General features: G+C 37.5%; 1 protein-coding gene across 1 annotated transcript in view; it reads right to left on the reverse strand.

The window, feature by feature from the left end:
- Nucleotides 1–16,562, reverse strand: part of CNTLN (centlein) — a gene marked incomplete at its 5' end in the record, with an annotated part of 250,033 nt that overhangs the window by 201,246 nt on the left and 32,225 nt on the right. The window contains one exon of the mRNA XM_080921559.1: nucleotides 3,082–3,166. Coding sequence (XP_080777685.1) covers nucleotides 3,082–3,166 — 85 coding nt within the window. The remainder of the gene's footprint in view (nucleotides 1–3,081; nucleotides 3,167–16,562) is intronic.

Consider the following 16,562-nt stretch of genomic DNA (forward strand, 5'->3'; position numbering starts at 1 on the left):
TTCTAGTCAATTATTTGTCAGAGTAACAAGAAAGCTTAGAAAATAGGTTCTAGGAATAGAGCTATTTCTGTGGTCATGTGGCAGAACTGTTTGAAACTGGTATGTAGGAGAAATATGAACAAGTGTGGAGACATGAACTATAAGATTTACACACTGCCTGTCGCACTGAGAAGGCAGATTAGAGATGTTGACTTTCCTATAAGGAGTTCCTTCCTACATTAAACACTATCCTGTAGGGCAGCTCCATAAAACAGAAGGTAAACAGGTCAGAGTAACTTCAGGAAATCCCTAAAACTGACCATATTCAATACCTAACACCATCATCACCAAAACCACCACCATCACCACCAAGAGTAAACAAAGACTCTACATGTCAATCTTTAAAAACCCAAGTTGCAGAGAAGACTCCCAGACAAGCCAGGCTGCAAAGAAGAAGCAGATATCAACAGAGCATCCTGGAAGAAGTGAAAATGGAGACAAAGACCAGGCTGACTAGAAAGGACTCAGACCAACTGAGTCACCTGAAAAGGACACTCTCATGCTTCTACTGAGCTGCCTACAGGCTGGGCAATGTTCTCCAGGTTTCTAGCATTTATGAGCAGTCCTCTATGCTGGCGTGAGCATTGGTGTTGTAGGTAGCTATCTTTGAGCCGTTTCTATTCCTGTAAGTAGTCCCTTGCCATTATTCCTGTAAATAACCCTGATAAAGCTCACTGGTGACCAGCATGGCTTTGGTGTTATCCATATTTTGGTCTGTCATGGGCTGCCTATCTGAGTTGAGTAGACATGTGCTGTTGCATCTTCCTAGGAAAAACTCTGTCAGACAACAAGACCACAGAAAACCTACAGTGTTGTAAGCAGTTTGGCAAGAACTCAGATCAGATGCTAAATTAAAGTGGACAGTGCTCAGGATGTGTCATGGGAAGAAAAGGACCCAAGTGGGAATTTGAACAGAGGGCATCTGTGTTGTATTCACATGGGGAGTTTAGTTTGTCTGTGTCCTGAAACTTTGGAAAAGCTATGTTGAAAGTGGCAAACTAACTAAGCTGGTGAAGAACATCTGTCTCAAAGACACCCAGCAGAGGGTGTTGGATAGTTATTGGTATTGCTCAGTCAGGCTTACAGAAAGAATTGAGAGCACACAGATTTGAAGCATTACAGTTTGCCCACTAAATGAGCATGGTGAAAAATGGGGCCCAGGAATCTGTGGATAAAGACCAAAAACAAGAGGGCTCTTTCACATTGCAACTAGACAAGAGGGGAAGACAGGTAGTACCCCAGGAATTAGCTCAGCTCCACCAAATTCAGATCAGGAATGCAGAGGTCTTAACTCATTTAAAACACACAGATTTGGGATAAGAACTGTGGCAGTCTGCTTGGACAGGTCTGCTTCAGGAACAGCTTCCCTGAATTACTAGTCATTTCGGTACTCAGAGGTTGCTACATCCATGACATAAGGAGTCACAACAATTGCTTAAGATGAAGACATGTCTAACATTGCTCAGATAGTATTGTTTTGCACATATATAGAATCCAAAAATCATGGAGTCATGCAGTTGCTCACCCAAATTTTGAAGGAAGGGCTAGGAAGCCAACCTTTGTATAGCAACCTCACTTTCCCTCTGTAGTGAACTGATTAGGGTTGGCCCCTATAGACTCAGGTGTTTGAATGCTTGGCCCATGGAGTGATACTATTAGGAGGTATGTCCTTGTTGGAATTGGTGTCACCTTGTTGGGTGGGCTTTGAAAGCTTCCCCCAGCTGCCTAAGGGTGTCAGTCTTCTCCTGTTTGTCTTCTGAACAAGATGTAGAACTCTCAGCTCCTCTAGCACCATGCTTGCCTGGTTGCTGCTATGTTTTGTGCCATGATGATAATGGACTAACCTTTAGAACCAATAAGATCCCCAATTAAATATTGTCCTTTATAAGACTTGCTTTGGTCATGGTGTCTGTCATAGCATTAAAACCCTAACTAAGACAGCCTCCAAAGAGCCTGGAAAGAACAATGCATGACTCTCTGAGAATAAAAACAAAAACTCGGTGTGGACCTTAAGAAGGTACAGATGCCAGAAATGCATACTATGTGCCTAGGGAAAGCTACACACAGAAAGCCAGTGTGGACTGCAAATGGCAAGGGACCAGATCGGGGCCCAGATCACACCATCAGGTGCCCCATATGGCAAGAATGGAGCTTCAGGACTTACTGTATTCCCTACTTATTTTTGTCTTGCTGTGGGCACATCCCTCCTTTCTATGCCTCATCCCTATATTTTGGCACAGGGATGTTTACTCTGTGCTACTGTATATTGCAAGTCTATAATTTTCTTTCTCTTTCTATTTTTAAATTTTTTTCTAGGTGCTGATGATAGTTTAAACTGATTCTTTCTCAGAAGAGACTTTGAACTTGGTGCTCTGAGTGATGCTAGTACTAAGATTGTAGGAACTCTTGGAGATGAACTAGCAGCTGTATTTTGCAAAATGACTAGAGAGGAGACACTGGAAACAAGGTGGAATGGGATGGTTTCAATGTGTGATGAACAGGTTCATTTGATGGAGTTCTGTGGTATAGGGAGAGCATACACATTACTGTGGTAATAATATTCTGATTATACAAGTAGATGCAAAGGACATGTAAATTTTGTTTAATTGTGTGATTTTAGTTATATGTAAAAGGAGTGCATAAATTCAATAATGTAAATTTTTTAAAAAATAAAATACAGTAGTACCAATTATTGTGAAACTTTCCTATAACTACAGCCATGTAAAATGTATCTATCAGAAACACATAACTAAAAATGTAACAATAATAAAAATACAATAAAACAATGAATAATAAATACCAGTTTGAAAATAATGACACATTGTTAAGAATATGAATGATATATATCTGATAGCTTTAGAAGGCAATAGAAGGAAATAACATGGTATAATAATGCAAGACTGGCTACAGGCATTTCAAAACAATGCTTTCACACAGCAACCCTGATATGTGTACTGAATATTATAACAGAAACTCCAAGTAATTTGAAAGATCTACAACCTCAAATAAATAAAAGGTTTGATATTCTTATTTGAATACAACCTGCTCCAATTCTTGTATTTTAGTGTCTTTGACTTGTAAAATTTCCAGAACTTTTCTGTCTTTGGCTTCAGATTTCTGTTTTTCTCTAGAAACAAAAGAAAGAGTCTATTAGTCATAATTTTTAGTTATTCCTATTAGTTTTCCTACTGTTAGTTTCCTAATGCTAAGCATCAAACCCAGGAGCTCATATGTGCAAGCAAGTGCTCTACCACAATCCCAGCACATAGACATTCCTTCACGCATCCACATCCTACTAATAAACATGGTTTAAGACTATAAATAATTAAATTGTCTTGTGTCAACAGCTCTTTCAGAATTAATCAGAAACCATATGGCAAGTGACAGCAACTTAGCACTGCTGACAACTGTGACAATTTCATTTCTAGAAAGAGTTTCGTTTCTCGGTGTAGAGAATAATGTGTAAGGCATAATTTAATCTTGATGCTACCTAGTGGACACATCTTATCAGCAGGTTAGGATTGTAGCATGTAGTATTCAATACTGGGTAAGGCAACTGTATATTTTTATCTTCAATCTATATAACATGTTTATGTTAATAAGATCAGTTTTACTCATTTATTAAATTTTCTATAAACCAGAAACAAAAATAAATCAGTAATCTGAACAATATTAATGAGGAACCCACCCACAACACTACCAAGAAAATGATGACATTAAAAATATTACATCAGTCAGAACAAAGGATTGTGTTTCATGGGGGAACTCTAACATAGCCCCTAACATTGCAGGACTTGCAAGACTTGGGTGAAGGAGCAGCATTTTCAAGACAACTTTGCTGAGAATGTTTTATAATTAAGTAGTTCTCGTAGATAGAGAGATATTCGACAAAATAATTTAAAAATAAAGAAAAAGGAAGCCGTGTCTAGCACACTAACTAATGGGGTATCAAATCACTATTATTAAGCACTGCTAGTGCAGGAACTGACACAGATAAACTCACAGCAGAAGGGTTTGGTCAGTTTCAAGGCTCTGAGTACAGTGTGTAGTCCTTAGTGTTTGGTGCAATATTCTGTAGCTGAGACAGGTCCATGTGGTGTCAGATGTCATTTCTATTTCAAGTCTCCTGCTTATACTTTGTCCACATGACACTTCTATTAGAGAAAGTGAGGTGTTATCACCTTTTGTTTGGTGTTAATATATGTCTTTAATTCTAGTAGTACACTTTTTATGAAACTAGGTACTCTAGAATTTGGTGCATATATGTTTTATATGGTAATATTTTCTTGATTAGATTTTCCTTTGATTAGAATAAATTACTCTTCTTTTATCTCTTCAGACTTAAAAGTAATTAAAAAGGATACAAGCCTGCTTGCTTCCTGATCCCTGCTTGGAAGACTTTTCCATCCTTGCTCTTAAAGAAGATATCCACCTTCAAAGCTGAGATAAGTTTCTTGTAAACAAACAACAAGATGGATTTCATTTCCTCAGTTGAATGACCAGTCAGCCTATGTCATTTGGTTCGAAATTGAGACCAAGAATGCTAAAATTAAAGAAATATGTAAAGGTGTGTGTTGCTTGCCGTCTTTTTCTTGGTTTTTATTTTTTGGTTTTTTGTTTGTTTTTTGCTGTTTTTGTTCTCAGTGGTTCTTTGTATTTCTTTCTGGAGTCTCCTATGTTTATTCTTCTCAAGCCTGAAGCATTGTTTATAATATTCTCTTCAGGGTTGTTCTGATGAACATGAATATTTTTACGTTGTTTTCACACAAGACATCACATAATATAGATTATTGTGTGAGGATTAATTTTAGTTTGGTTTTTCTTTTGGTTGTTGTTTTTTTCTGTTTAGTTTGTGGGTTGTTTGTTTGTTTGTTTGCTGGTTGACTGGTTGGTTTTGTGGGTTTGGTTTTTGTTTTTGCTTTTATTTTTGCCTATCTTTGGTAGCAGGTACCACAGAAATATACTCAATTTTTGTAATATCATATTTTCCTAGTATATGTATATTTAATGTATAGCTTCAAAAAATTCTTCACCCAGCAAAAAGCAATATGAGTAGGCAGTATTTCTAAACAGTAATTTTGAATAAACAAGTGTGATGAATGAATCCTGAACTACCTCAACATTTCTCATTGTTCCCAGATTAGTAGAATAGGGGAGAAGGGAGGAGAGTGAATGACAACACAAGCCAGCAACACAGCAGATGCATCAACAGTGGCGAGTGAGTGAAGAGCTTCTAGGCCAGAATAATCAATCGCCTGAGTCAAATGCTACACATGTTAAAGTAGACCAAAGTTCTTCCTGATGGCTGGGCTCAGTAATGTTTGTGTCCCTAGTAATCCTCATGAGAATTAGGGAAGAGTGGCAAGTAAGAATGTCACCTGGGAGAAAATTAAAGGTCAAATATAGACTGCCACAGTCCTTCCAAGGAATTCTATTGTCTTAGAAAAAGCAAGCAGACTGCCAAGATGTGCCCATTAGTGGTAGTCAGAAAGGCAGAGCAATTTGTGTGTGTGTGTGTGTGTGTGTGTGTGTGTGTGTGTGTGTGTGATTATTATACTAGCTGTAAGAAAGACACTAAAGTGATAATCTCTCCTCAAAAACTTTTGAGCATACATAAAGGTTGCCACCGAGAAAGGCAGCATTCTTGCTTGCACCATATGTTTGGATCTGCTAACTCAAAAACAGTAAAAAAATAACACTGATTTTTGTCTGTTTGAACAACATGAGTCTGGTATTTTGTTACAGCTAGACTATAAGACACAAGATTTCAAGTACTTCAGATACACACTAAATTCTACCTCAGTAACAATCATTCACATGGCTATAAAGAAACCAAGTAATATAATACTTCAGCTATACAATATATATCATATATCTTTATATATTATACAAAGTTGAAAGCCATACCTTAGTGAAATATTTTGTAACAAAAGAGATCTAAAGTTTACTATAACTTTGAAATGAAAGAAAATGACAACTCAAGATATTAATGGAAATAGAACTTTTCTTGTGGCACAGGATAATTAATGTTTACAATACAATAAAATGTTCTTAGCAGAGCACTCTGAAATAAGTACACAGCACTTGTTACATAGAAGTTACAGTGTAAAAAAAAAAAGACTGTTTATAAGATCACCAACTTATGCAGATAATTTAATTAACACAGAGTCTACATATGTACAAGACATTTTAAAAGGATCAAAAAAAGAAAAAAACAAAACACTGTCAAGAGGTTGATGATGATCAATGACGGAGACAAACTTCTGTTTAGCTAATTAGAACCACTGATGTGCAATAATGATGTGAGCTAAGGATGTCTGCAGACTTCTTTAGCATGAAAAATGGAGTGAAGAAAGCCTGTCAGAGGCACGCAAGTTAAAGCTCCAACCGCTTTTCCCAAGAGCGCCATGGAAACACTGAGCGCCGCTGCACACAGCCACACACATCGCCACGTGAACTCGCTGCCCTTTTCTAATCTAAAAAGTGAGAAATTATTCTAAATTGTTAAGAAACAAGTTTCTATTGTTTTATAAACCATGCCATATATTATACAATATGACAGGATCATATTTTCTGGGCTTGAGCCCATTTTTAATGAGATGTCAAAATGAAATATTAGAGTCTAAAAGAAACATTTAACTGGAAATGAGATAATGATACTGGTACGAATTAGAAAACAAAGAAAATTAAAAAGCAAAAGTTACTGAGGTTGATTGTTCTTAATTAACAGATACATAATAATAAAGAACAAAATACAGCTACCTAAACTGTTTTCTCTCATCTGAGTGTAGCGTCTCTTAAACATACATTTTATATGTAGTATTGGCTTTCATTTTCAAAATTATCCCCAATTTCTAGTAACACTGAAATTCTAGAAAAGTAAGATTGAGAAAAATGAAAATTTAGGGAAATGAGATTTATACTGTTATCAAATTCTTTAATCTCTCAGCCATGAAGTGATGTGGACATACAAAGTTGCTGATGTGATATGTGTTAATGAGCTACTAAGAAAAACCGATAAGTAGTTGCAAAACCTCTTACACACAGGTTCTATCCCACAACAAAAATCATTGTTAAATAAAAACACCTTAATACAAACAAGATGTCTATTATGATATGTTGTAGAAAGTTACATTTAGTTAATACCAGTCTAGCTTTTATATATAATTTCATGCTGTTAAATAGTCAAAGTTTAGAACTACTGTATTTTAAAAATTTAATGTCTAAATTTACATCTGAAAGCCAGAAATTGGACTGTAAAAATAAGCTTCACACATGAAAAAAAACACTGATTTGTTTTCTATGCTCAGCCTAGTGGGTCCAGAGTAAAATACAAAATAAGTCTAAAATATCTGATTTTGTAAATGATATTAAAGATACATTGATCCATATTTAAGTAAATAAGTAATAACATATATATGAATAAACTTTACATTTAAAATATTACTAAATAATGTAGCAAATATTCTTATTTACTGAATTCATTTCTAAAATTGAAGCTTATAATATTTTGTTTTGTAATTATAAATTAAATGAGTGTTTCTTGACTTTCCTACACTTCTCTATCACCGCATTTACTCAATTCATTACATAGAGCATTTGTTAAAAAAAAAGGGAGACAAGATTATTTATTATATGACTTTAATAATTGTGCAAATATTCCTCACTCAGAGCCTTAAAATCTCTTATAATGTTCAGAAATATCAACTCTTCAGAACAGGCTGTTTTAACATCTGCACATCACCAGGGCTGCCCCCAAGGACTTTTAAATGATGCCTGCCTGTGCTGAATAAAGGGCTGACTTGCACCTTGCATTTTGTACTATGTCCTGAGCAGTCATCCAGTTGGTACAACACCAGCTGAGTCCCACAGGCCACTGTTCACTCAGGCTTGACTGCAATTATCATGTCAATATTTTATGCTTTAATATGCAGATATGCACACATGTAAACTACATAATACTTTCCCTTTTCCATAAGCGGTTAAATTATGTTCAATATTTAGAGAATTTTTAAGGAAATGAAAATAAACTTTCATTAAATGAGGTCAATCATGATGATTTTTTTTCTTTAAAAACAAAATCTGTGCTTTTGTATAACCTTCTGCCATGTTTAAAATGGTCAGGATTTTTAAATAGCCGTTCTATACCATTCTCTCACAGTTCTTTAATTTCAAAGTCTTCATAAAAGTTAAAAGATGTTCTTAGGCTTCTTGCATCTATTGGAAAGTTCAAATGCATTTTTCACACATTATTGCATGTTCTCTCACCTTGAACACTAGTGTTTCTAATGAAACATCTTCCTGCAGCTCCATGACCACCCATCCATATCTCTGCCTTCATAGCTGTGGCAACAGAAAGAGGGCTCAGCAAAAATACACGTATGCCCTGAGCTGGAGAGCCTCAGCAGCCACACTGCCAGATGGCAGGGTTCTGGCAGCTACACTTGTGGGGTCTCCAGCCAGCCATGCTACTACCATGCTTCAAAATGCAGCCTCTTTGCAGGCTGTGTGGGCCTAGTCCACATGGGACAGCACACAGCCATAGAGCAGCTGTGCAGCCCATGTGCTTAGGGCTGGAATGGAGCAGGAGAGGGTTTCTCTGACGATGAAATCACAGCATAACCTTATTGTGGTGGCCATCCACACTCAGAGCTCCCCTGCCCTTAGCCAAGCATAAAAGTGGAAGAGAGTCTCTCGTTTGTCTCTGGTTAAGTCTTTAAATACATATCTCAAGGTTACAGCATATATAGCCTAAACATACCAACTAAAACTAAAAAGCACCTTATTTATTGCAGAATCTCTTAGGATTACTGATTTTTAGGGTAGGGTTTTATTTCCAGATCCAATATAGAAGGCAGTGAGATTGAAAATAGGAGAGTTCAAAATATTAGCAATCTTACCCACAAAAAGAAACAAACAAAAGAAAACAAACAGTATCTTCAATATTTCACAAAAACACATCATTCAGAAGCAGAAATAAACAAATAGGAAAATAAAACAATTTCTGCTTAGGCTTAATTTGAAACATATATACATAAAAAATAAAACCTGGGATTCATCAATTTTTTAATTTGAGTACAATATACATCATTTTAATGCTGGTGAATGCAAGTAAAACTAATATTAAAGAATGATACCACCATACAGGCTAAGAATGAATCAGGCAAGCCTATTATACAGAACATATATACTGACTTTTCTCTAGATTCTATGTAAACAGACTGGGTGGATGAGTGTGTGCTTCAGTCACTCAGAGGAAGTCCTCAGACATGCCAGGCTTCACAAACCAAACTAAACTGATTCTAGGAGAGATGAAAAGCTTCTCAGGCTAGACACACCCTAAAGAAAAAGACTAAAACTAGACCTCATAAACGAAGATTCATAAATAACTGAACACAAAAACCAATTCAATCTGCCTTCTTCATTCTACTTACCGTCTTCTTATCCTTCTTTCCCTTGCATTTCCTCTACCTTCCTCCTCCCCTCACGTCCTCCTCCTCCTCCTCCTTCTTTATCTCCTCTTCCTTATTTGGTGCTATGAGCACAGGGCCTCACACATGCTAAGCATATACTCTATCACTGGGCTATGCACCCAATTCCTCAAAATTCTTTAAAGGAATGAAACAAAACCTTGACAAGGTCTAAGAGAAAAATCCATAATATCCAAAAGTACCCAACATGAAAATTAGAAACATGATCCAGCCAGGCAAGGTGGCACATACGTATAATCATATTGCTTGGGAGGTGGCTGGAAACAAGCAGCTCGGGAGGTTATCCTCGGTTATGTAAGTGTAACGAGCCTGGCCTAGGGGTAGAAATCGTTTGAAACCTGTGATTTATACACTGGGGAAAAACACTGATAGATCAAATAATGGATCAAGGAAAGTCAAGGATTCTGAAACATTATAAACATTAAAAACATACTCAAGAATTTAAAGAAAAATACAATGGTGAGGAACTGGATTTTAAAACATGAAAGTTTCATATACAAAATTATAATAGCTGAAGCAAAAACAGCAAACTAAACAATAGAGAACAATTACCAAAAAACTTGCAAATCATTCCAAATATAGTAAAAGAATTGCTTCCAAGTGCTTCAGACCCTATAGCTGCAGTACTGACTTTCATAAGTGTTTGCTACATGGTACAGATAAGAATATATAAATATTTTGATCACCTGGACTATGTTCAAGTCTCACTAGAGAACCCAGTCATTTTAAAGGAATGGGTCCACAAAGGCTAAGGTTGAAGCTCAGTGGCAAACAGCTTGCCATATGTAAAATGTGCCACAGTAGCATACATACATACACACACATGTGTACACACATGGCACACGTGCACGCACACACATACACACACATTGATTATAATCCATGGACACAGATAATGTGAACATAAAGGACATAATTTTTAAGCAATGCTACCTTTGCTTTAAAATCAACATGAGAACCAGGGTGCACCAACCAGCTGCCTGTGGTCACAGAGGGACACCACTATGATGAACAGATAGATATGTGACGAAAACAAAATTGGGAACCGATTGGAAAAAGATCTTTACCAAACCCACATCTGATAGAGGTCTAATATCCAATATATACAAAGAACTCAAGAAGTTAGACTCCAGAGAATTAAACAATCCTATTGAAAAATGGGGTATAGAGCGAAACCAAGAATTCTCTATAGAGGAATATTGAATGGCCGAGAAGCATCTAAACAAATGCTGGACATCCCTAGTCATCAGGGAAATGCAAATCAAAACAACCCTGAGATTCCACCTCACACCAGTCAGAATGGCTAAGAAAAAAACTCAAATGACAGCAGATGCTGGTGAGGATGCGGAAAAAGAGGAACACTTCTCCATGGTTGGTGGGGTTGTAAGCTGGTACAACCACTCTGGAAATCAGTCTGGTGGTTCCTCAGAAAATTGGACATAGTTCTACCTGAAGACCCAGTTATTCCATTCCTGGGCATATACCCCAGAGATGCTCCAACATACAATAAGGACACATGCTTTACCATGTTCATAGCAGTCCTATTTATAATAGCCAGAAGCTGAAAAGAACCCAGATGTCTTAATGATGATATAAAAATTGTGGAGTATTTACACAATGGAGTACTATTCAGCTATCAGAAACAATGACTTAATGAAATTCATAGGAAAATGGATATATCTAGAGAATATTATCCTGAGTGAGGTAACCCAGTCACAAAAGAACAGACATAATATGTAGTCACTGATAATTGGATACTAGCCCCAGAAACTCTGGATACCCAAGAAACAACTCACAGATCATATGAAGCTCAAAAAAAGAGAAAGGCGAAAAAGTGGAAGCCTCAGTCCTTCTTAGAAAAAAAACAAGCATATAGCACCCACTCAGAGTGGGGTACACCTAGACTTTTGATCATTAATAACTCAAGAGCTAAGAAGATAGATAGCCTTGTGGCAATTTTTGTATTCAAAAATCATTATGTTTAATCTTTACACACCAAGAAAAAACCTCTGATTGTTTCCATGTTACATTTTGTTTTACATGTACTTTATGCTTATGATAACTAGTAAGATTTCAATGCATACTATCAACCTTTTAAAAAATCAAGTACTGACAAAATACATCATATAATTTTATGCCAAAATGCTTTTAAAAATCTGTACATGTATCTCTCTCTTTAAAAAAAAAATAAAGTTGTAAGAAAAAAAAGAAAAAAAAGAAGTGGGAAAAACAAAGCATAACAGAATGTGCTCTGTGGAGAGAGATGGACCTGACAGAAACATGGTGGCAGTGGCAGGTATAAGAGGGATACGGTCAACAGTGGCTCCTGCAGAGAGGGTTTGGGGATATACAGCAACTTGGAACTTATATAGCAGCAGACTCAGCCCCAAACATGCCGCCCAGCCCTGGGATTATCCAGTCATGGGATCTGCAACAATGGAGAACCAAATGTAGAACAATTCACTTTCTGGATTGGACCTCCTCGAAGGATCACCATGGTACAGAGATGCCACTGGAGGTCATGTTGGTGAATACGGTCCATAGTTCAGTCCCAGGCTGTGATGAAGCCCAAGATCCATGTCTGTACCACTGATCGAAGCCTCAGTAATGGCCTTGGGCTGGGCTGCCTCCGGGGGCCCAGCTGATGCGAATGGCTGAGTGAAAACTTGAGGCCATGTTGAGGGCCATGCTCTGCCCTGGGCCATCACTGAGGGCCATAAGCGGGTCAGTGGTTCTCATGTGCCCCGGAGCAGTGTTGTTATCTGTTTCCAGTGTTATCACCCAAGGTTGTGGACATATCTTTGATGGCTGCTGTCACCTGAAGCCATAGGGCCATGCTTCAGGTCAGGGGCCATGTCAAAATGAGTGACTTATGCAGCGACCTGATGCCATGTTGATGTCCCTGGTCCATGCAGTATCCGAGGACCATGTGTGACACCATGGTCCTGATACTCTCCAGAACCATGTTGAGTCTGTAGGCCGTGTTGCCACCCAAGGTCGTGTGGATGCCTTGGTCCCTGCCACTGCCTCAACCCCTGTTGATATCCATGGCATCCTGTAGAACCACCACCAGGGGCCATGCTGATGTTAGTGGCCTGCACTGCCACCTGAGGCCATGTTAAGGGTCTTTTCTGAGTTTGTGGTCCTTTTTCATAGCCTGTGCTGTGGCCAGACACGTTGTGGACATCTATGGTCAGTGTTCCCACTGACTGTGAAGAGTAAGGAGGTTACTCGCTCTGGGATATCTATGACTGCAGGTGCATAGATAAGAGGAAAAACATGGAGAACCTAGAGAGAAAGTCTTTGAAGAGAGCTCTAAGTGTAGCTCACCACAATTGATGGCAGGGGTGCAAACGGGGAAGGACCCAGTTCTATTTAAGAGGCAGGACACTAGAAGTTTGACCATGCTCCAGTGAGTAAACAAATAACACAAATCGAACTTGTTTTTCAATTCTTTTTTATTTTTATTTTTACTTTAGTGGGGATGGAGGAATGGCAGGTCTAAAGGGCAGAAACACAAACATAGACGACTTTGGGTGAATAATGTGAAGAGACTCAATAAAAATATTATGTTGAGAAAAAAACATAAATGTATACTTCTATAATATACAGGGTCTTTATTTAAAATAGATATTAGTTATAGTTTGTTGACTGTGGTGTTTTCTGTCTCCTGATTCACTGGTTTACATACTACAAGCTTGGACTAGGAAATATATAAAGAAAACTACAATTTACATATAAAATTTACATATAATAATTATGGTTCCCAGGACTAGAGAGATGCCTCAGTGATGAAGAACATGAGCTGCTCTTCCAAAGGATGTAGGTTTGATTTCTAGCACCCACACAAAGCTCACAACCATGCATGACTCTAGTTCTAGGTGATCTAATGCCCTTTTCTGATCTCCACAGGCACCAGACATGCACATGACACACAGAGATACATGCATGCAAAAATCCATACACAGAAAATAAAGTTAAAACTCATTAGTTATCTATAAAATTCTTAATTAACACAGTGTATGGTACTCATCATTATTTATAGCATTATTTCATTATAAAACACACACACACACATACACACAAACACAACTGGAAAAGATGACATGAAACCAGGACAGTCACTCTCTGAAGCCTGCAACTTATTATACAAGGTCTCGAAGACTTCTAAGTCAAACTTTATAGTCAAGTACATGTATTGTACTGATACACCTAAGAGTGACTATGTGAGGCTGTAAATACAATACAAGGCAATACAACTTAAAATATGTTATATTAAGTTCATAAAGTAGACTACTATAAAAGCAACAAAGTACTAACACAATACAAAAAACATGAACCATTTTTTATAAAACCAAAACAAAATTCCTATTGGTAAAGAAAAAAATATTACAAAAAATTAATTTAAAAAAATCTTCATAGCAATCCCACCTTTCTTCAAAAAGAATAAATAAATATTTAAACATATTTTATTCAGTTTTCTTTTTATTCATTTTCTTGTCTTTAAACTGTGAAAAGGTAGAAATAACATGGGGTCTTGCTAAAGATCCCTCAGACCGTGTGTAAGAATTACAAGAGTTGGATACTTTCAAGTCAGCTCTAATTTACAACACAGACAATGGGTCATAGATGCTATCATTGTAAATTAGAGATCTTGGATGTTGTGGAATACATTTTTTCTAGAAATCTACTAAGAAAGGGGCCAAACTTCAAACACAGTGTCAAGATAATTTCCATTTTATAATCCAATCCCAAAAGTGCTGACAGAGTAGCATGTAGGAATAAGACTACTGGTGATGTTACATGGCATGAAACAATCCCAACACGACGACATAACAATGCTACGCAGGCAGGGTTGGCAACAAGGACCAGATTCAGCCTCAGTGCCCAGTAATAGCACCACACTGATGTTATTACTAAATACTGAATTATAATTTGAAATGAAGGATGGTAGAACTTCTAGAAGATGTTGCTTTAATTCGTCAGTGCTGTTCTGGCTATGATGGGTCTTTTGAATTTCCATATTTAATTTATGATTTTTTCCAATTTCTATGAAGAATTATGCTAGGATTTAATGGGGATTATATTGAACTTGATTGTTATTTCTCACCCTGAACAAAATTCAACCCTAAATTAATAAAAGAGCTCAACGAAAGACCTGCATCTGATAGAGGAGTGGAGACTGCATTTGGTCACTGACACAGGGCATCTGAAACAGCAACCTGACAGCACAGGTATTAAGGCCAGCATGTAGGAAAGAGGACCTAGGAAACTGAAAGGCTTCTGTACAGTAAAGGACACCAAATCAACGTGAAGAGGCAGCATGCAAGATGGGAAAACTTTCATAGTTATGCATTTGAAAGTGGTTAGTCTCTAGAATATACAAAGAACTCAAAAAAACCTAGCATCCAGAAACAAACATCTCAGTTAAAATGGAGCACAGAATTGAGCAGACTGTTCTCAGCCAATGAAACACAAATAATTGCAATGAACATTTTTAATTGTTCAAGAGCTTTAGACACCAAATTAAAACTACTTGGTAATTTATTTTACCCTTGTCAGAGTTGAGAATATTTAATACAAAACAAAAAATGTGACCACAAATGCTGAGGAGGATGCAGGAAGAGAACCCTTCCTGCCACTGAGCGGGCACACTGGCAGCACCACTGCGGAAGTCAGTCCGAAGGTTTCTAAAACATCTGCAAATGGATCTACCACATCGTCAAGCTGCACAGCTCTCAGGCATATGTCCAAAAGACTGTATTTTAATCATATACTTTAATCAAATACCTAGTGGTGAGGTATTTGCTCATCGATGTTCACTACTGCTCTATTCACCACAGCCTAGATGCCCAATAAAATGATCAGTGATTGTGAAGTGTGGTATATCTATACAATGGGATATTAGTCAACTTTTAAGAAAAGCAAACTTATGAAATTCACAGGAAAGTAGTTGGAGCTGGAGACAATCTGAGTGAGGAGAGTTAGACTCAAAGACAGACACTGTGTGTTTTATATCATCTGTGGATGTTAGCAGCCATTCTTCATGAAATGAGAGCATGTGTGCATATATATTTAAAGTGGGGTTACCCTTTAAGGAGGAACAAGGCCCATATTAGACATAAAAGGCCAATGATGAAAAAGTACAGTACCGGTAATGGGTTATTTCTTTGGAACTGTTGATCAGTGAGGCCTATGGACCCCTAAACAGTACAAACTATTGACAGTGCTCTAAGTTAATATGCAAACCATGAAAGTAAGACCCTACTGCTGAAGATACCACATATTTGAGTCAGAAGATGGAGTTATTGAGCTGGTATAGTCCGAGAACCTTCATCCATACTGGCTAGCTTTCACCGTTCTGAAAGTTTCTATGAACAGAATAAAGAAAGAAGAAGAAGAATGGTCTTGTCTTACCTAGTTGTGAACCCTGTGAGATCCAATAATGCCTGTCTTGGTAAGGCATACTCACTGTTGCAATACTAGCACCTACATGAGGAGAGTAACAAGCTCTGCTTCATTAGATTTGCATCCCACTCCACAAGATGAAAACCATACCTGGCCCCATTTATCAAGCTAAGAACCTGCGACTGGACAAGCAATAAGAGTAGGAGAGACCCTACTTCTATTATTCTGCTTTAACACTATGTATATAATAGTCATTCCAAGTGACTTATTGCTATACCCATAGATTGGCCCATCTCTTAGTCCCCGTCAGAGAAGCATCTATTTACAGTGGATGATAATTAACACAGAGACTCACAGCCAGTCACAGTACAGAGAAAAAGTGATTCCAGGATGTTAAGCTTTACATGGGACATCTGTATCATGCCTTCTTCTCCCAAGGCTTGAGAATCATTGTGGAAGAGGGGGAAAGAGATCATAAGAGCCTGAGGCAGTGGCTAACTACAAGAAAACAGTGTCTTCCCTACACATCCAGGCAGCTCCACATATGAACTCACTGACATTGTGACTGTATACTAAGACCTGTGCTAAACTGAACCAGACCAAAAATCAGCCAGGAAAGGGGAT

Source organism: Micromys minutus, assembly GCF_963924665.1.
Source record: "Micromys minutus genome assembly, chromosome: 9".
Lineage (NCBI taxonomy): Eukaryota > Metazoa > Chordata > Mammalia > Rodentia > Muridae > Micromys > Micromys minutus.